At 40.2% G+C, this 21,836-nt stretch overlaps 1 protein-coding gene and 1 long non-coding RNA gene across 3 annotated transcripts in view; one reads left to right on the forward strand and one right to left on the reverse strand.

The window, feature by feature from the left end:
- The window catches only part of cadpsa (Ca2+-dependent activator protein for secretion a), a 210,790-nt gene extending 197,867 nt beyond the window's left edge, over positions 1 to 12,923 (reverse strand). For both annotated transcript variants that reach the window (XM_060910653.1, XM_060910652.1), the window contains exon 1: positions 12,185 to 12,923. In XM_060910653.1, coding sequence (XP_060766636.1) covers positions 12,185 to 12,526 — 342 coding nt within the window. In that variant the 5' untranslated portion in view covers positions 12,527 to 12,923. The remainder of the gene's footprint in view (positions 1 to 12,184) is intronic.
- LOC132874461 (uncharacterized) lies at positions 9,544 to 20,151 on the forward strand. The gene is made up of 3 exons (XR_009651665.1): positions 9,544 to 9,617; positions 14,435 to 14,553; positions 19,899 to 20,151. It is a non-coding gene; the product is annotated as an uncharacterized LOC132874461 (long non-coding RNA).
- Positions 20,152 to 21,836: the final 1,685 nt, after the last annotated feature.

Below are 21,836 nucleotides of genomic sequence, written 5' to 3' on the forward strand. Positions count from 1 at the left end.
AAGGTCACAGGCAAGCTGGAGCCTATCCCAGCTGACTACAGGCGAAAGGCGGGGTACACCCTGGACAAGTCGCCAGGTCATCACAGGGCTGACACATAGACACAGACAACCATTCACACTCACATTCACACCTACGGTCAATTTAGAGTCACCAGTTAACCTAACCTGCATGTCTTTGGGGGAAACCGGAGCACCCGGAGGAAACCCACACAGACACGGGGAGAACATGCAAACTCCACACAGAAAGGCCCTCCCCGGCCACGGGGCTCGAACCCGGACCTTCTTGCTGTGAGGCGACAGCGCTAACCACTACACCACCGTGCCGCCCCAGAATATAGTGAGACAAATATATACACAGGCAAACAATCCAGAACGGCAGACTAGATCAAAAACGAGAATACAGGCAAAAGGGTTGATCGAGGCGCAAACAGTACATCAAAGGCTAAGCGAGGACAAGAATGAGAAACAGGAACAAGGATTGTGAAACGAAATCAAGACAATGGGTGGAAAGGCTCGGTAATGCGTATCGTAATACTTCGCGATGCAAATGCATCAGTACAGTCCTTAAATAGGCAAACACGTAGTTCCTTAATTGAGCTCAGGTGCACCTTGTTCACGGTGCTGGCAAATCTCTAAATTAATCTAAATTGGAATGATATGGCGACCTGGCCGCTGTGTAAACAGTTTTCAAAATGGCGGCGCTGACACTTCACGTTTGAAGTCTCGCACAAGTCTCGTGAAGATCGCGCGGATAAGCGATGCCTGCCGTGGACCAAACAAACTACATTCAACATGGCTAAAAACCGAAAAGGCTGATAAGTGTAATATAATATGCCAATACGAGTCACGATATAAGGTTAATAAAACTGGAAACGCAATTGAATAACACGTTAATTAAGAAATAAAGCAAGTTTCAAAATGACTTCGGTTCCCCTTTAAGCCATGGCTTCCCCTTTTTTTCTTACTTGAAGTTAATAAGGCCAAAAAAATATTACTGAGAAACTGCAAAAAGCCCTCTGTCCTGAAGACTTTCCCCAAACAGCTTTTACCTCTGACTGTTACGACAAAGTGCTGACACTGGAGACTCCTTCCAAATGTCATGACGTAAACGTCACCATATCACCATACATCGTTTCTTGTTTCTTAATGTGTTTTTGTAAATGATCCGCCATTTCGTAAATGATAACTTAGTTGCTAAAATGACAGAATATTATGACAAATCAGAATGAAGAATTGAGCAGTGCTGTGGTGTAAAAATATCTACATTTTAGGCCTGTGACAATAAATTGCAATACAAATTTATGACAGTTTGAATCGATGAAATAAAAACGAATCATGATTCTCATCAGGTTGTGGAATCTCTGTTTTTCTGCACTGTAATTGCATTGTTTAGACAGCAGAGGGTGCATACAATAACGGACAATTGAGGAAATGAACATGACTTCAACATAGGTGGAAGTAACACAGCTCTGATGCTGCAAAAACACACAACAAACAGATCTGAAAAAGGAAACAGCTGTTGTGTGATTGTGTACAAATAGACTTAACAAGAAATCAGCGCTGTCTTTTTACAGACTGTCGAAAGATAAAGAACAGAGAAGCAAATGAAGGGAGTACAAATGTTGATAAAAGTTTATTAAGAAAAGGCCTGTGTGTTATTAACTTTTTCATTTTTAATAAAAAGGAATGTTTTAGTTAATAGACTATTATATTTTACGCCAACCTTTACAAATGTGGGTACATAATTATTGTTGATTATTAATTAAATGAAAAAGTTTTTTTATTTAATTTAACAAAAAGAATATTTAAGTTGATAAAGATTAAGAAGATAAATGTTCCTTTTTGGGAATAAAATTTTCTCCTTTTTTTTCCCCAAAATATCATAAATCAAATTCAATCATGAATTGGGTGAATTGTTACATGACCACTACATTTAACAGTTATTCCACGAAATCGAGTCATACATGAGCTGAAAGCCAATGAGGCGCATAGCACCGAGTCAGCTATAAGCCATGTACGACGAGTTTGAGTAGAATAACTGTTTTATTCTCTCCACATTCACTGGATTTTGAGAAAGAGAGCATTTTTATTTTAAATTTTTGCAAATTCGATAAATAAAAACTTTATAGAAAACGTCCGACAAAATCGTTTCTGCTTAGAATATAAACAAACCGTCGAAATGACAGGAGCAATTTGTAAAAAAATGCAATAATAATAATAATTCTTGAAAAATAAAAAAGATACAGTCTTACCATCAAACAGTTTTATTCCATATTTTTTATTTGTTGGGGTTTTGTTTTCGAGTACAGTTTTTATTTTGTCCTCGGTTGATTCAGCAACACGCTCCGCCATTTTGTTTTTCTCTGCTCACAGTATATAAACTGATATCCTAGTAGTAGAGTAGCCAATCAGAGCGCGCGATTGCTCATATCCAGTGAATGTGGATAGAATAAATGTATATAAATAGTTTAAGTGCTTTGTTGAGTCTGTTTCCAAAAATATATATAGAATATACTGTATGTCGACCTTTTCCACACAAAGTAATCTATATCAGTGAATCACACCATGTCAAATCAGAAGACACGTTGATTCTCAATCCCAAGAAGTCATATTTCTCAGATTTTCTGGCTGTAAATGAGTTCTGAGACAATGTTCCAGTTAGAACCACACGCAGTCACGCTGTAGAAGAACGTCTGCTGTGGCCATTCCCATAAATGACATCAACATGTCCAATTGTTTACTGCCGCAGTTTTATTGCTCTGAGCTCGTGGGCTAATAATGCTAGTGTGATTTTTATGATGCGTATACACACACACACACACACACACACACACACACACACACACACACACAAAGAATGCTCAGAGCAGCTGTGCAGACTTTTTTAACAGTTTCCATCATCGGCACATGTTTAATCCCAGCAATGTGTTTCCGATATTTGCAAATTTTGCTCTCAGCATTTTCATCAAATTGACATTGCAATTCATATAATGATGATCATATATATATATCACCACTTGTGTGAACATTTTGGTCTCACTGATTTTTACATCACATCCTATTAGGGGTGGCAAAATCAGAACAGACGTCTGACTTCATTCATCTTCATGAAACGCTCGGTCCTGGTCATGGTGACACTGGCTCCAGAACCCAACCGTGAACACGAGGCTTATTAACTTATGAAGCTTCTTATCATAATACTGTCTCAGCTAATCTCCACAGTAAACATCCAACAACAACAACGGAACACAAATCAATCACATGAAATGAGTTTATCACGTGCCGGAGAGATGAGTTTTAAATCAGAAAGATTCTCATCTCATTCAGACTTGGTTCGGTTTATAGAAGAAATGTCACTAAAAGCAGAGATTAAAATTTTTTTTTGCAACATTTCACATAACTTTAATTAAGCAAAGCAGGAAAAAGGAAAAAAACATCTTAATGTAATTTATTTTATTTCCTTTTTTCAGATAAATGTAATTGAATTTCAAACAAAAAACAGCATCAGTCAGTGGAAGAGAAAACAAAGGATGAGAAGAGAAAAGCATGAGAGAAGAGAAAATGAGAAGAGAAGAGAAGATAAGAGAAGAAGAGAATTGAAAATGAGAGAAGAGATGAGAAAAGAAGATGAGGGAAGCAAGGACAAAAGAAGAGAAGAGTAAATTAGAGAAGAGAAGAGAAAATGAGAGAAGAGAGGAAAGAAAACGAGAGAAGAAGAGAATTGAAAATGAGAGAAGAGATGAGAGAAGAGAAGAAAAGAGAAGATGAAAGAAGAAGATGAGAGAAGAGGAGAAAAAAGAAGAGATGAGAGAAGAGAAAATTAGAGAAGAAAAGAGAAGATGAAAGGAGAGAAGAGAAGAGAATTGAAAAGGAGAGAAGAGAAGAAGAGATGAGAAAAGAAGATGAGGGAAGCAAGGACAAAAGAAGAGAAGAGTAAATTAGAGAAGAGAAGAGAAAATGAGAGAAGAGAGGAAAGAAAACGAGAGAAGAAGAGAATTGAAAATGAGAGAAGAGATGAGAGAAGAGAAGAAAAGAGAAGATGAAAGAAGAAGATGAGAGAAGAGGAGAAAAAAGAAGAGATGAGAGAAGAGAAAATTAGAGAAGAAAAGAGAAGATGAAAGGAGAGAAGAGAAGAGAATTGAAAAGGAGAGAAGAGAAGAAGAGATGAGAAAAGAAGATGAGGGAAGCAAGGACAAAAGAAGAGAAGAGTAAATTAGAGAAGAGAAAATGAGAGAAGAGGAGAGGAGAGATGAGAGAAGAGAATTGAGATGAAAGAAGAGAAAATATGAGAAAAGAAGAAAAGAGATGACAGAAGAGAATTGAAAATGAGAGAAGAAGAGATGAGAGAAGAGAAGAAAAGAGAAGATGAAAGAAGATGATGAGAGAAGAGGAGAAAAAAGAAGAAGAGATGAGAGAAGAGAAAATTAGAGAAGAAAAGAGAAGATGAAAGAAGAGAAGAGATCTTCTGCACCTGAACAAAAGAATAAAACTGACAGATTGAAGTGAACAGACGTCACAGCCATTATCACTAAAATCAGTGTGCTTGTTTCCAGTCTCCTTCTTTTCCTCTCTCTCTCTCTCTCTCTCTCTCTCTGAAGAGCTTATGGGGGGAGCAGGTCCGTCATAAAGAAACAGCACACAGATGTTCGACCTTCTCACCTGCGTTTAGCTCGAACGCTTCATTCACATAAGAACGCTGTCTTTCTATCAGAGCAGCTGGATCCTTCAGCGTTCTCTAAATCGCTTCTCCCAGAATGACGTTTGCGGTTTGTGTCTTCGTGATCGCTGTGTCCTCTTTGAAGTTGGCTGATTTGCATATCTCATCAAACAGATCATAAACGGCTGCTGGCTCTGTTTTGTGCGTTACACTGGATTCCAATCTTAAAGGGGAAAAAAAATTCAACAATACTTTGGATTCATTCGCACTCAGGGAAACCAATAAACGGATGCTCCAGTTCTCATTACCGTCTTAAACGGGAAGAAAACAGAAGGAAGTGCTGGTTTTGAAACATTATGACACTTTTCTCGACTGAATTTTAAATCCTTTTCTATCGAAACACAGCACGAAGACAACTCCAGGCGAATCTTTGGTAAATCGTGAGAAATGATTCAATGTAAATGCATCGGGTTTAATGAAGCTTCAAAACCATCATTATCATACTGGGGTTACATTTTACAGCAGTGCTGCTGAATTCTCGAATCTGATTAGTCAGGAGACGTTATGTAATCACAGCTTACCCAGGGATTTGTATGATGGACGTTTCATATAAATTCTGATTAAAGAACGTGTGTAGTTGTTGTTCCAGTGATGCTTCCTCAAAAACTACGGTCACACTACAGCTCGCGATGCTTTGCGATGGGTTATCGATGAAAACGAGGCGTTTTGGTGACGATGCATGGCGATATACAGGCGAGCTAAAAGCTGTGGTCACACAGCAGGCGAACACTTGACTGTCACGGCCACACGCTCGCTCACAGGACACAGGCATTATGGGAAAACAACTGATGCCGATTTGAGCGCAATCAGCACGTGCATATAAGGACACAGAGACTTTGTGAAGGATTATCATCATCACTGTCACTTTTGTTTCGAGCCACGTTTATTTATGACTCTGCTTTCGGTTTTGTTTTTGTAAATATCACGCCGGCTAATAAACCCTCTTCCTGCACTTACGTCCATCTGCATACCTGACAGAATACTTTCAAAGTCTCTGTGAAAACAGCGTCCTTATATGCACGTGCTGATTGCGCTCAAATCAGCATCAGGGGTTTCCCATAACGACTGGGTCCCAAGCATACACACAACGCGCTCCGAAGGATTCCCGAATGTAAATGCACTTTTTAAGTCCCAGGGAAGATTACGTTATGCTGAGCCGCCATGTTGCTGAGGCTCTCGCGAGCATCACGGACAGGGATTTGAGACAAATACATCTCAAGAGGCTCGACAAAGGTTCCCCGAGCTTGGGGAAGTATTCCCAAACCTATCTGTGAGTCTTCGCTGCTTAGTTTGCCAACGAAAACATTGCCACCAAGTTTCAATGCATGCACTGAAATTTTTCGCGACACTTTTGGCCACTCACAGGGCGGAGACACACCAAAAAACAATTCGCAAAGCTCAGAGAACAATCGCCGTGCATCGCACAATTGGTGGCAATGCTACCAATTTTTCATCACCAAGTATTCGCAAACTCATCGCGAACTGAAGTGTGACCAGAGCTAAAGGAGATGTTTATTTCACATTTAGAGACGGCGTCTATAGTGTCAGGGTTTTGTCGCAGTTAGATATAATGCTGTGACTTTATGTTTGCACACTAAAGTTTTCAGAATGAACAATTTGAGATTTGTTTTAAAGTCAAAATTATGAGAAAAAAAAAATTGTTGCCATGATAGGAAATTTTCACGAAAAATATTATAGGAAGTACAATAGGATTGGTTCCAAAGTATAATCATGTTTATTCTATCCACATTCACCAGATACAGTATGAGCAATCGAATGCTCTGATTGGCTACTCTACTACTAGGCTATCAACTCATATACCATGAGTAGAGAAAAACAAAATGGTGGAACGTGTTGCTGAACCAACCGAGGATGAAATAAAAACTCTACCTGAAAACAAAACCCCCAAAATACAAAAAAAACAGTAACAAAATATGGAATGACAGTATTTGATGGTAAGAAGGTTTTTTTTTTTTTCAAGAATTATTATTATCACATTTTTCGCAAATTGCTACTGTCATTTCACCGGTTTGTTTACATTCTAAGCAGAAATGATTTTGTCTGACATTTTGTATCAAGTTTATTTATCGAATTTGCAAAAAATAAATAAAAATGCTCTGTTTCTCAAAATCCAGTGAATGTGGATAGAATAAAACAGTTATTCCACTCAATCTCATCATCCATGGCTTATACAACTTGATTTCGTGGAATAACTGTTAAATAAATCCATTTTAATTGGTTTCTGAGAAATTGAATGAGCCTTAGCTATCCATCCATCCATCCATTATCCATAACCGCTTGTCCTGTGCAGGGAGCCCATCCCAGCTGACTATGGGCGAGAGGTGGGGTACACCCTGGACAAGTCGCCAGATCATCGCAGGATTGAGCCTTAGCTATTTATTGAAACGGACACTATATTTTTGCTTCTCATACAAACCAGTTTGTGATTTTCTCTTCCCAATTCTCAACACTTGTACATAACAGACAGTCATACAAGCTGAACTGCTTACGTTCTCATCACGGTGATGAAATTACCCCGCCCCTATAGCCTCCCTTAATGTCAGCGCTTCCAAAGCTCCAGAGTTCAACACCAGCTGGTTTATAGCATCATCACTGATTTCACTGGCAAAGAAAATGGTGCTTTTGTGGTGGAAATGGAGCACTCTAAATTGACAAGCATTATGAGGTGCGATCAAACACAAAGGACTGAGCGAGAACATGTCAAAGTGAACACGTCCCAGTGACACTAGGTCACTTTGGAGAATGGTGGTGGCTCAGATGATGGAGAAACACGCAGGAGGATAAAATCAGGGTGATCAGACTTGACAAGTGATACAGATGTTAATTTATGGTCTCGTAGTGAATGGTAAAAATGGTGCAAAGATGATCCATGATCACCTTCCTGCGATTATACACTGAAAAAAATTAAACATTGGCTCAAATTAAAAAAATTGAGGTAATCGATCACACCTAATATTGTAGTGTTATACAATATAAATAATTCATTTGATTTGACCTGAAATATTTAACTTCATGTAAACCAATTTCTGATGGTTGAACCAAAGCAATTATTTCAGATTTTCCTAAATTAAAATAAGTACATTGGTTTTTTTTCACCTTTATTGGATAGGACAGTGTAGAGACAGGAAATGAGCTGGAGAGAAAGACGGGGAGGGATTGGGACATGACCTCGGGTCGGAATCAAACCCGGGTCCCTGGATTTATGGTATGGTGCCTTCGTCAACTGAGCCACTGCGTCCCCAAATGCATTGGTTTTATTACTTAATGTAAATAATCTTTGTTAAACCTAAATATTTTAAATTCATTTAAACAACTTTTGAATATGGGAGCAAACTATTTTTTTTTATTCACTGGAATGAAAACAAATACATTAAATGAACAACAGCTTTGTTTCACTTTTTTCAGTGTAGAAGGTATTGAGAACGTAGACGTCATTAAATAATGTAGAACACAGAACCTGTCTGGAACGTTCATAAAGGTTCCGGAATGTCCTTTTTATAATACCAGCAGAGCAAAATCTGTTAATGATACAAACGTAGGTGCACACCGGACAATCAAACCCACATGTGGTTCTTCCTCAAACTGGGAAAAAAAAAAAAAAAAAAAACTGAAAGCACACCATTGTACAGAATGTCTTTGTATGTTTCAGCATTACAATTTCTCTTCACTGGAACCAAGAGGCCCAAACCTGTTCCAGTCTAACAATGCCCTTGTGCTCCATTCTACCAAAGACTCAGTACAAGACTAGAGACCAGGGATGGAACTGAAAAGAATACATTATTGAGATTAAACAGATAATGCACTGTTGAGATGAGAGACGTGGTATCGGAATTCAAATCCCGTTGAAAGCAAGAAAAAGGTCAAAAAGAAAGGTTTTTACTTTCATGCAGGGGTGAGTGGGATTTTCATGAAAACAAACAAAGACAACATTGTGCAATGTATTTATGTCGTTTTGTTAATGGTACACTGCCATTTCGATAGAATCTCTGGGCTTGTTTCCAATGCCACACCCGAATATATCATGTCCTGATACTGTATACTCGAGATAGTGGTATTGTGTTACGCCCGTACGAGAGACAGCTTACAAAGAGCAGATTTTTCACAGCCGTTGGTAGATTTAAAACATGATTTATTAACAAATAATTTTTAAAGACGGTTCAACAAAGATGCATGTCTTCATTCTGTCTGCTTAAAGTTCATAAATTGATGCATGTCATCAGTTCAGAGCCAGTCAAAAGTGGCAACAAAAAAGTGAAACACCAGTACTTTTATTATTCTCAAATTTTCATTGAGCTTTCCAAAAGTATCAGAGAATCTACTTGGATCACTAATATTAAATAAATCTTCCTCACGATCCACACACAAATCAGGCATTACCAACTGAGCTGCTCCAACAGCACAGCTCCCCTCAGTGAATCCCTCGACTCAGCAGGTCCCACAAGGACACTTTTTATTTTCCCATGACAAAACCAGTAAGAAAACAAACCACCAAGACTCCCAGGTGAATCCTGAGCATGAGATAATAGTCTTATTTTCTTCAAACCGACAAACGTTCAGGACGGCAGGCGAACAGTATTGTGTTTTGAACTGGTTTTTCGGATAAGATTCAGCCGATTAGTACGTCTCATCTAGGGACATGCGTATGATACCTCATGATAAGCTCTAAATAAATAATAAAGATAGCACTACTCCACTTAGATCTGTAGAGGCTCTTTCATCATCACGGTATCTCATCATAAACCTGTACAGATGGCGTTCATTGAGGCGTATCGCCTTACCTTGAGTTTCTTGATCCACCGGAATTATCGTTAATGTTGTTCGACGAAACTCAGACTGACAGTTTGGATCAGGAAATCAGTTTCATTTGGAAATAATGCTGGTAATTTTCTATTATTCATAATTTTTATTTAAATATTTGTCTGTACATGTTTAGATTACGAAAGCAACACCATTAAACGTCTGCCGAATCAATACTCCCCAGCCCAGCCCAGCCCATCCACTCCATTATGTACAGTCTCACTGGGTTTTAGCATTGTTCTAAAGGAGCAGACTATTATTGCTTTTAGCAGATGGGATCCCATCACTTCGCTGCATGCAATTTTGCAACTCAAGCCTTACCAACATGTCTAGTGGTAAGTCGGTGCTGTTTCTTAAACAATAAAACACAATGGTTGGAGGAAAAAAAGAGCTTGAGTTCAGATCCCACTGGACAAATGAGAAGTATGCTCTATATAGTGCCAGTTGGGACCAGTTGTTTACAGGACAAGACAAAAGGAAGTAAAGAGACTCACTGTATTTCACTGAGCAAACAACATGTGGAATTTTTTAAAGAATGAATGAAATATAAAACCGATATAAAATCTAAAACATGCCGGAGTAGGTTAGAATGAAAAAAAAAAAGGATTTCTTTCCACAGCAGTCTGCCAAAGCTGAGAATTTTCTCATTATTAAAAAAAGACATCTTTTATCTTTTTTATTTATATTTCTGTGAAAGAAGTTAGTTCATGTTATCACTTGCATTATAATGACTCGAAACAATCATTCCCTCACCATCCTGTCTCTTTTCTCTCTCTTGAACTTAAGACTTTTCATGTCTCAAAGAAACTGGAATGCGCAAATCCTTCCTTCCTTTGTGAACAGAACAGAAACTTTCTGATTAACACAACAGACTCCGGGCGGCACGGTGGTGTAGTGGTTAGCACTGTCGCCTCACAGCAAGAAGGTCCGGGTTCGAGCCCCGGGGCCGGCGAGGGCCTTTCTGTGTGGAGTTTGCATGTTCTCCCCGTGTCCGCGTGGGTTTCCTCCGGGTGCTCCGGTTTCCCCCACAGTCCAAAGACATGCAGGTTAGGTTAACTGGTGACTCTAAATTGACCGTAGGTGTGAATGTGAGTGTGAATGGTTGTCTGTGTCTATGTGTCAGCCCTGTGATGACCTGGCGACTTGTCCAGGGTGTACCCCGCCTTTCGCCCGTAGTCAGCTGGGATAGGCTCCAGCTTGCCTGCGACCCTGTAGAAGGATAAAGCGGCTAGAGATCATGAGATGAGACGAGACAACAGACTCCATCCAAAACTCCGAAATAAACATTTCCTCATAGAAAACCTCATACATTCATGGAGAGCATCCACCGTACAAGTCCCTGTGTAAATTCTAACTATAGAAACGATTAGGTATTCAGATAAAAGCATGGATATAAACAGAGCTGCTGTTCCAGAAAGTTACTTCTCAGGTCATAAATGAAGGGTTCAGTCTCAGGTTCAGGACATGCCAAACCTCTGGGATTAAAAGGTACCAATATAAAACTGAAACTCTTAAACTGACGCTGTAGATGGTTATATGGCAACAAAATAAGGAAGTTACATTCCACTAAATCTATTCTGAACAGAATATATAATGGAATATCAAAATGAAAAATGAACCGTGTTGCAAATTGCATAAAAATAGAATCGGAAAATTTGATCTCGCCTTCGTTTCGTGCACGTCCCTAACCATAATCATCAGGGTGGAAAGGTTTAATCATGCTTTATCTGATTGCAGCGCCCATCCCTGATGAGATCGATACACTGAAAGGACTGATGAAGGCACACAGGCCTGGGTTTTTTCGGCTGAAAATCTGTCCTTTTTTCCTCAAAACCTCTCTCAGTGTCAGAATGACTGGCATTAAACAAGGTACGAAAGCAACTGGTTGCTGCTGCAGAGATTCTCCGAGCTTCTGTAGGATGTTTCTCCACCCTACAAGCATTCATAAAGAATCAGGACAGTCGCAGGATGCTTCTCCATACTCGATAATCATTCATAGGGCTTCAGAATAGTTACAGGATCCATCCTTCTTGACCCTTTATTATCAGCATTCATAAGTCTTCAGGATGTTTCTCCACCCCGTAAGATTTATGTCCTGTAATAGGGTGTTTCTCTACCTCCTGTTATAAGCTTTCTTAAGGCTTCAGTATGTCTAGAGGATGTTTCTCCACCCACCAGAAGCATCATTCATAAGGCTTTGATATGTTTGTTTTTCCACCCCATAAAGTGATAGGATACATCACGCATTATAAGCAGTAATAAGACTTCAGCGCAGTTACAGGATGCTTCTCCAACCCTAAGCATTCATACGAATTCAGTATAATTCTAGGACATTTCTCCACCCCGTTATAAGGCTTTAGAATGTTTATAGGATGCTTCTCCACCCCCTATAAGCAGTTACAAAGCTTCTCCATATGAAGCAGATGTTTTCCCACTCTATAAAGCTGATTTTTCCATCATAGATGAAATTTCAAAATATTTTTTAATGCTTCTAGAATTGAAGTGTACTTTTATACATGTTTTGAACCCAGTGATGAGAAGTTAGGTCCCCTGGAAATGGATTTGGTTTCAGATGTTTGTTATCTGTTTGATGGCTTTTGTTTTTTGTTCCCTCCAGAGCAACCTGTTGCTTTGTGACCTTTTCTTTACCTTCTGCTGCCGCCTCGCCATGTCCGTGGGCTGCTTGGCGTTGAACGGGTACGCGATGCAGCGCATGACGAACACGTAGAGCTGCAGCCTCTTCTTTCTCTCCTCTTCCTCTCTTTGCATCTTCTCCACGTCGTCCTTCTCCTTGTCGCCCGTGGCTGCGGGTCCGGGGCTGGAGGGCCGTGTGTGGCCCCCGCGGCTGGGTGGCAAGCCGCTCGCGCTCTGGCCGGAACGGCTGGACGAGACCCGCGCGCTCCCGGCGGCCTTTGGAGCCGCCACCGCGGCCGCTTTGCGCTCTTCTTCCACCACCTCATCTTCCTCTTCGCTTGAGGACGGGTCCAGCATGGTGGCTCGAAGTTAAAGGCAAATTTAAGTAGAGAAGTGGAGGAGAAAATTACTCCGTCGTTGAGTCACAGAAAAGCCGCAGAGACGCGCCGGAGCGGACAGAAAAGTGCCACGACGACTTGATGTGCCATCAAAGCTTCAAACTTCACTCCAGGAAATTTCCGTTAGGAAATAACCTGCTTCCTGACAGCCTGTAGAGTCGCACCGAGTAACTGCTGCTCCTTCTTTTCTTTTCTTTTTTCTTTTCTGTTCTTCCTGATTTGATTTTGTAATCTCATTACAGTGTTCCAGTCTTTTTGGAATTATTATTTCTCATAAACGGACTTTCTCTTCCATCATCTTTCTCTTCTTCTGCTTTTCCAGCTGCGGTTTGGTGATTGGAAACCAGCGATGGCTACTTACCAAGAAATAAAAGCGGAATGGGCGCTGACCGTGGTGCTGAATCTCAGGGCGCATCCCAAATACACACCTAGGGCACTACCTCGCGCGCAGACGCCGTGTCGTTCATATCCTTTGTAGTGCGCGTGTACAGGAAGTACAGAGCTATTCGGGATCTACCCATGTATCTTTGGCTGAGTTACAAACGAGTCGCTATTTGATATATAGTGCACTATAACGGGTGTCGAAGCCATTATTTCATACAGTATTTAGTGCACTTGAGTAGGGTGTAGGAAGCGATTTGGGATGAAGCCACAGTGTCTGTGGGGGAGGAGGGGATCGTTTTGACGTTGTTTCCGCGACAGCTGCTCCATCTCTCCATCTCTCTATGAATCCAAAGCGGCGTTTTAGTGCGGCTTTTAGTTCTTTATGTTTAGCCACTAAATCAGATTCAGGAACCCTTGAAGAACCTCTCTCTCTCTCTCTCTCTCTCTCTCTCTCTCTCTCTCTCTCTCTCTCTCTCTCTCTCTCTCAGAGTGTACACCTGAATGTTTCCCCAGTGAGAAAGTGTTTCAAGTAGAACATTGTGGGGAAAGCTTGAAAAAAATCCTTAATTATTCATTCAAATGACCCTTAAAGAACCCATGGAGAACGTTTTCTCTAAGTCCATACTACTGTGTACTGCATTTCCTTATGGCAAAGGGGTCCAAGCAGAACACTTCTGAAGAAGCAAAGAACCCTCAATTATTCTCTAAACCCTTAAAGGACCCTTCAAGAACCTTTCTGTCTAATGCTAACCATACACTCGAAGACTTTAAAAGTCTTTTCAGAGGCTTTTCAAAAGACTAAAGTCTGACACCCTCTCACATCTAAAGACAATGTGTCATTAGCCATAGAGTTGCTGGCCTGACACCAAACGACTTTTCACATGATTATCTATGATTTGCAAAGACTGAGGATCTTGCAGGGTATGGGTTTTATTCCGACCTTTAATCAAGAGTGTGACGTTTCAATTTGAGTGCAGAATTTATTCATTTTATGCTCAGGTTTTGCAATTGGCGGCACGGTGGTGTAGCACTGCCACCTCACAGGAAGAAGGTTCCGGGTTCAAACTTCATGGCCGACGAGGGCGTTTCTGTGCGGAGTTTGCATGTTCTCCCCATGTCTGTGTGGGTTTCCTCCGGGTGCTCCAGTTTCCCCCACAGTCCAAAGACATACAGATTAGGGAAAGTACCCAGCTACTGGGGTTGCACAAGTCAGTGCATACTTAGTGCCAGTCCCAAGCCTGGATAGACTGGGGAGGGTTGCATCAAGAAGGGCATCTGGTGTAAAAACTATGCCAAATCAAATATTTGGAACAGATCTGCTGTGGTGACCTCTAAAGGGGGCAGCCAAAAGAAGATGTTCAGATTTTGCAATGTTTCCCCCATTTCTCTCAAATAGCCCCATGCAAATTTGCTCTGCCCTCTCTCTCTCTCTCTCTCTCTCTCTCTCTCTCTCTCTCTCTCTCTCTCTCTCTCTCTCAAATAGCCCCTGCTTGCCCTCAGACTGCTTTGTGCACTTGTGAATCTTCTGCTCACAGACTTCTGCACTCTCTTGGATTTTGCTGAAATGACCCTATCAAAATTCACCAACCAATGGAATGCAAGGTATGACACTGACCAATGAAATTATCACTACCTCCTTTGGTGCATTTGCTTTACTTATATGCAGTTGCTGTTTAACCAGAACCCAATGTCCTCTAGGGCTACTATGTATGTACAGTTGTTGTCAGAAGTTTACATACAGTGACATGAATGTCATCTTGGATATGAATGTCATGGCAATATTTGGGCTTTCAGTCATTTCTTTGAACTGTTCTTTTTCTGTGGCAGAATGATTGTACAGCATACATCTTTAATAAAAAAAACACTTAAATTTGGTGCACAAGTTTTAATTTTCTTTGGGTTTTCTGAAATCAACACAGGGTCAAAATGATACATACAGGGTCAAAAATTTACATACACTCACTTAGATTATTAATTCAGAGGTGCTGAAACTTCCAAAATGTCTCTTATCGTGCCAAGGCCGAGGTCTCTTAACTTCCTGTTAGTGATCATGATTGACTACAGCTGGTAGCTTCTCTGTGCCTTCATAAAAAAGGTTTGTTTACAGCACTCATTGGATTGACCAACACACAGTAAAATGGGAAAGTCCAAGGAGCTCAGTGCAGATCTAAGAAAGAGGATTGCAGAAATACACAACTCTGGAATGTCTCTTGGAGCCATTTCTAAACAACTGCAAATTCCAAGATCAGTTCAAACAATTGTATGTAAGTTATTGTGAGGTGTAGTCACTTTGCCAAGCCACTTTGCTTCAAGAAAACCCAAACTGTCACCCTCAGCTGAAAGGAAATTAGTTTGGATGGTCAAGAACAACCTGGGAACCACCATGGCACAGCCCTGCCATGAACTGGAAGCTGATGGACCTTTGTCTACAGTTCAGATCACCATGGATTAAGAGGCTGCTATCCAAGAAATAACCTCCTGCTCCAAAATTGACACCTTCAAGTTTAACTAAAGTTTGAAGCTGACCACATGGACAAAGAAAAAGCCTTCTGGAGGAAAACTGTATGGTCAGATGAGACAAAGATTGAGTTGTTTGGCCACAATGACCACCATGTACAGAGGGACACTGTACCAGCTGGTGATGGTGGTAGGATCATCATGCTCTGGGGCTGTTTTACTGCCAGTGGAACTAGTTCATTGCACAAAGTGGATGGAATAATGAAGAAGGAGGACTACCTCAGAATTCTTCAGCATAAACCATCAGAAACTTGAACATGACTTGGGATTTGGGAGTTACAACAGGACAATGAACCCAAACACACATCAGAGCTGGTTGTGGAAGATAAAGCAGGCGAACATTAAGCTTAAAACAAGTCCTGACTTCAACTCTATTGAAAATATATGGACCGTGCTTATAAGTCGAGTCCATGCCAAGAAAAAAAAATTCATTAAACTCTACCAATTCTACCATGAAGAGTCATGAAATATCCAACCAGAATTCTGCCAGACGCTTGTTCATGGTAAACAAAAATGTTTGGTCAAGGCGAATCTTGCAAAGAGACATTTTACCCAAATATTAGGTGTGCTATATGTATATTTTTGACCCTGTGTTGATTTCAGAAAACCCAAAGAAAATTAAAACGTGTGCACCAAATTCTAGTGTTTTTTTTATTAAAGCTGTATGCTGTACAATCATTCTGCTACTGAAAAAGAACAGTTCAAAGAAATGACTGAAAGCCCAAATATTGCCATGACATTCATATCCAAGATGACATTCATGTCACTGTATGTAAACTTCTGACCACAACTGTATGTAGCTATTATAATTTAAAAATAAAGTACATATGAACACTGATGACATGTATTAACTCCAAAATTCCAACAAGAAACCATGTGAAGTGCATGTACACTACCGTTCAAAAGTTTGGGTCACTCTGAAATTTCCTTATCTTTGAAAGAAAAGCACTGTTCTTTTCAATGAAGATCACTTTAAACTAATCAGAAATCCACTCTATACATTGCTAATGTGGTAAATGACTATTCTAGCTGCAAATCTGTGGTTTTTGGTGCAATGTCTACATACAGTGGTGCTTGAAAGTTTGTGAACCCTTTAGAATTGTCTATATTTCTGCATAAATATGACCTAAAACATCATCAAATTTTTACACAAGTCCTAAAAGTAGATAAAGAGAACCCAGTTAAACAAATGAGACAAAAATATTATACTTGGTTATTTATTTATTGAGGAAAATAATCCAATATTACATATCTGTGAGTGGCAAAAGTATGTGAACCTTTAGGATTAGCAGTTACTTTGAAGATGAAATTAGAGTCAGGTGTTTTCAATCAATGGGATGGCAATCAGGTGTGAGTGGGCATCCTGTTTTATTTAAAGAACAGGGATCTATCAAAGTCTGATCTTCACAACACATGTTTGTGGAAGTGTATCATGGCATGAACAAAGGAGATTTCTGAGGACCTCAGAAAAAGTGTTGTTGAAGCTCATCAGGCTGGAAAAGGTTACAAAACCATCTCTAAAGAGTTTGGACTCCACCAATCCACAGTCAGACAGATTGTGTACAAATGGAGGAAATTCATGACCATTGCTACCCTCCCCAGGAGTGGTCGACCAACAAAGATCACTCCAAGAGCAAGGCGCGTAATAGTTGGCGAGGTCACAAAGGACCCCAGGGTAACTTCTAAGCAACTGAAGGCCTCTCTCACATTGGCTAATGTTAATGTTCATGAGTCCACCATCAGGAGAACACTGGACAACAATGGTGTGCATGGCAAGGTTGCAAGGAGAAAGCCACTACTCTCCAAAAAGAACATTGCTGCTCGTCTGCAGTTTGCTAAAGATCACGTGGACAAGCCAGAAGGCTACTGGAAAAATGTTTTGTCGACGGATGAGACAAAAATCGAACTTTATGGTTTAAATGAGAAGCGTTATGTTTGGAGGAAGGAAAACACTTGCATTCCAGCATAAGAACCTTATCCCGTCTGTGAAACATGGTGGTGGTAGTATCACAGTTTGGGCCCGTTTTGCTGCATCTGGGCCAGGACGGCTTGTCATCATCAATGGAACAATGAATTCTGAATTATATCAGGGAATTCTAAAGGAAAATGTCAGGACATCTGTCCATGAACTGAATCTCAAGAGAAGGTGGGTCATGCAGCAAGACAACGACCCCAAGCACGCACTTCGTTCTACCAAAGAATGGTTAAAGAAGAATAAAGTTAATGTTTTGGAATGGCCAAGTCAAAGTCCTGACCTTAATCCAATCGAAATGTTGTGGAAGGACCTGAAGCGAGCAGTTCATGTGAGGAAACCCACCAACACCCCAGAGTTGAAGCTGTTCTGTACGGAGGAACGGGCTAAAATTCCTCCAAGCCGGTATGCAGGACTGATCAACAGTTACCGCAAACGTTTAGTTGCAGTTATTGCTGCACAAGGGGGTCACACCAGATACTGAAAGCAAAGGTTCACATACTTTTGCTGCTCACAGATATGTAATATTGGATAATTTTCCTCAATAAATAAATGACCAAGTATAATATTTTTGTCTCATTTGTTTAACTGGGTTCTCTTTATCTACTTTTAGGACTTGTGTGAAAATCTGATGATGTTTTAGATCATATTTATGCAGAAATATAGAAAATTCTAAAGGGTTCACAAACTTTCAAGCACCACTGTAGGTGTATAGAGGCCCATTTCCAGCAACTCTCACTCCAGTGTTCTAATGGTACAATGTGTTTGCTCATTGCCTCAGAAGGCTAATGGATGATTAGAAAACCCTTGTACAATCATGTTAGCACAGCTGAAAACAGTTGAGCTCTTTAGAGAAGCTATAAAACTGACCTTCCTTTGAGCAGATTGAGTTTCTGGAGCATCACATTTGTGGGGTCGATTAAATGCTCAAAATGGCCAGAAAAATGTCTTGACTATATTTTCTATTCATTTTACAACTTATGGTGGTAAATAAAAGTGTGACTTTTCATAGAAAACACAACATTGTCTGGGTGACCCCAAACTTTTGAACGGTAGTGTACTTCACCAATGTAATAAGGACCTGGATGGTCGGAGTGGATGAACTGCTGTTTAACAGCAACCCATCCATATGTAAAGAAAAACTGGCTCAAGTCAAATAGTTACACTGAGGAGGACTAATAGCAAAGATAACTTGCTGGCAGCATGATCACTTTGCTGATTAAATATTATAGCTAGAACAGTTACAACACTTCAGACAATTTTAAGAACGCTAAACAGGCAGATGCGTTTAAAAATGTCATTAAATTTGTTAAAGTATGGTTTAAGATGCATAATAATTAGTCTAATATTAGCGAGCTTGCTAGTGCGTGTTTTGTGTTTGTTAGCTTGTTCAAAAAGTCTGAGAGTTTCCTTAAAGTTTACGTTTAAAGTCAAATAGTTATGCTAAGAAGGAATATTAGCAAAGATTAAGATTAAGATTAGCTAGCCAGCTAGTTAGCATGGCTAATGTTGCGCATTGTTTTTTAGGATTCAAGGTTTTATTTGTACAGTATTTTTACATTCAAAAAATGTGGCTGTGGCGGCACGGTGGTGTAGTGATTAGCGCTGTCGCCTCACAGCAAGAAGGTCCTGGGTTCGAGCCCCGGGGCCGGCGAGGGCCTTTCTGTGCGGAGTTTGCATGTTCTCCCCGTGTCCGCGTGGGTTTCCTCCGGGTGCTCCGGTTTCCCCCACAGTCCAAAGACATGCAGGTTAGGTTAACTGGTGACTCTAAATTGACCGTAGGTGTGAGTGTGAGTGTGAATGGTTGTCTGTGTCTATGTGTCAGCCCTGTGATGACCTGGCGACTTATCCAGGGTGTACCCCGCCTTTCGCCCGTAGTCAGCTGGGATAGGCTCCAGCTTGCCTGCGACCCTGTAGAAGGATAAAGCGGCTAGAGATAATGAGATGAATGAAATGTGGCTGCAAAACAATGAATAGATATTCTGGAAAGTAATGACCATGTAAAAAAAAAAACAGGTAAAAATGTTTACAATAACAAAATGTGTCCTAGCTGACTATCTAGTTGTTGATCCGTGCAGTTCAGTAACTATTGTACAACTAATATGAAAAAAAAATGTGTTAAAATTGGTAGAAAGTAAATCATAAACAGTGTTGCAATCTGCAAAAGCGTTAAAACATTCAGTGAAACATTTTTAGAAATGTTCCCAGTGTAGTAACTAAGTCTAAAATGGTTTTATGATTTTATTAACAGATCGTGGGATTTAGTCAGTTTAAAAAAAAACACACGAGCTCATCGTGAAAACTGAAGGAAATCATTACATTAAATCTTTGTAACAAAACCAAACAAATGAATTTTTTTGCTTCGAATATATTTTTTAAGAATGATTTTTCAAAGTCTTAGTCAAATTGTTGAGACATGCAGATATGTCCGACTGTCTGTTCATTTCTTTCCACACAGGAAGATGGGGAGGAAATGCCTTTTGACCTGTCTCCTGCCAGTGAGCTCGACTACAACACCAAGGAGAACGTCTGCGAGGACGATGTCCACGCGCCTGATCAATACGAGGAGGATCGAGATGGTGGTGATAAGCATGAAGCGTCTTTAAAGGAGATACGCAGAACCTTTATTTTTAAATAAATTTCTGAGTGGATAGTATCTCCATCCTTGACTCTTGTATGCTGCATAAATGGGAATTTAAAAAATATATATTTTTGAGAGTTAAAATCGACCGCAAAGCTGGCACTTGAGCTGCCCCGCTGAGCCAGCCAGCCCTGAGCGCGTGACGTCACAGCGGGAACCGGTTTTAAGGCCGAGGCCTTTTACAGCTATAGACCAAAGTCATATAAATAAAAATTTCTGGTGAAAGTAAGAAATACCGTTACCGACTTGCTCAATTAAGACTGATTTGACTTCATTGATTGTGGGTTGACTCTCATTAAAACAGGATGGGTGTTATAACTTGTGCAACATACATGTACACGCATGCATTTTCACTGATAAAACGTAAAAGGCTAATGAAATAATCAGATGAACTGAGGCAATCACATTCTGAAGCAAATTAAATAATCTCATACGGGTAACTTAAACACACAATACAAGTTACGTGTATTAATCTAAATGCAGGTAAACAATGTGTTGTTTTTGTTGTTTTTTTATCCAAATGAGAGTCGCAGCTTACCAGTCTGTGTTCTCGCTTCTTGAAGGCTGATCTTGTGGCCGATTGTTTTGAAACAATCTGACTTTCAGTTATTCGTTCAGTTCTCCGTTCATTTGCTTCTTCCACGTAAGGGAGTGATAGCAGCAATATCCAGTGGAGAAAATCAGACGGCTAGTCCACTCATTCTCCATACGGAGTACTCCGCCATTACTGCTCGACTCAGGCAATTACTAAAACCTGGGACAGAATGGGATGTCACCGGTTTTAGCAACAACCGCAGGGAGGTCACTGCCCAAGTGATATGTCCCGTCCCAGGTTTTACCAACAACCCTTGGCTCACTCCGGGAAAACTGGTGCAGCTAAGCTTACGTTCAGTTTGAAAAAATAAATGAAAAAAAAAACTTTCTTTTTCTTGTAGTTTTATTTAATTGTTGATACTGCACCCTCTTTCAATACAGGCTGATAGCCAATGCTCCTCAACAAATCAGAGGTCTCATACGAGTCTTCAGTAAAATATGCAGAGCGGAGAAGAGACCACTTCATAGCCGCCCAATGTGCCCGTGAACTTCTCGCAAAATGCATCCAAATCTTTGCAGTTTGAGCATTCTTGGGCCATGAATGCAACATAAATCCACCTTCTGTCGTGTTGCTACACCAGCCAAAAACACATCTACATGGCATGGCGATAAATTAGCTCAAAATGGAGGATCGTAGTTGCAGTCAGCTCTGTGTTTTAGTATAGCAGAAATGGTGATGAGACCAATAGACTTTCTGCTGTGGCATTACGGCGTCACAGCTCAAGGTCAATCATTCAGACCACTACCTATATAAATCACTTTAATCATAAAAATTACTATATTAGATTTATTGTTAAAGCTTAAAACTATCCCTGTGCCATTCTTGAGGTCTCAAGGCATTTACAGTATAAACCAAAGTGAGGCCATGGATCTGTGTATATGTTTGAAGAAGCCCATCTCTTGTAGGTTTATATACGTCAGGTTAGAGTGAAATGTACAGGCTTTTTACAGTACTCTGTTATGTATTTCTGATATACAGTACCAGTCAAAGGTTTGTCCACCCCTACCGTACTCACTCAGAGGCTTTTCTGTATTTTGTACAACCCCGATTCCAAAAAAGTTGGGACAAAGTACAAATTGTAAATAAAAATGGAATGCAATAATTTGCAAATCTCAAAAACTGATATTGTATTCACAATAGAACATAGACAACATATCAAA

The sequence above is a fragment of the Neoarius graeffei genome, chromosome 26 (assembly GCF_027579695.1).
Source record: "Neoarius graeffei isolate fNeoGra1 chromosome 26, fNeoGra1.pri, whole genome shotgun sequence".
NCBI classification, from domain to species: Eukaryota; Metazoa; Chordata; class Actinopteri; order Siluriformes; family Ariidae; genus Neoarius; species Neoarius graeffei.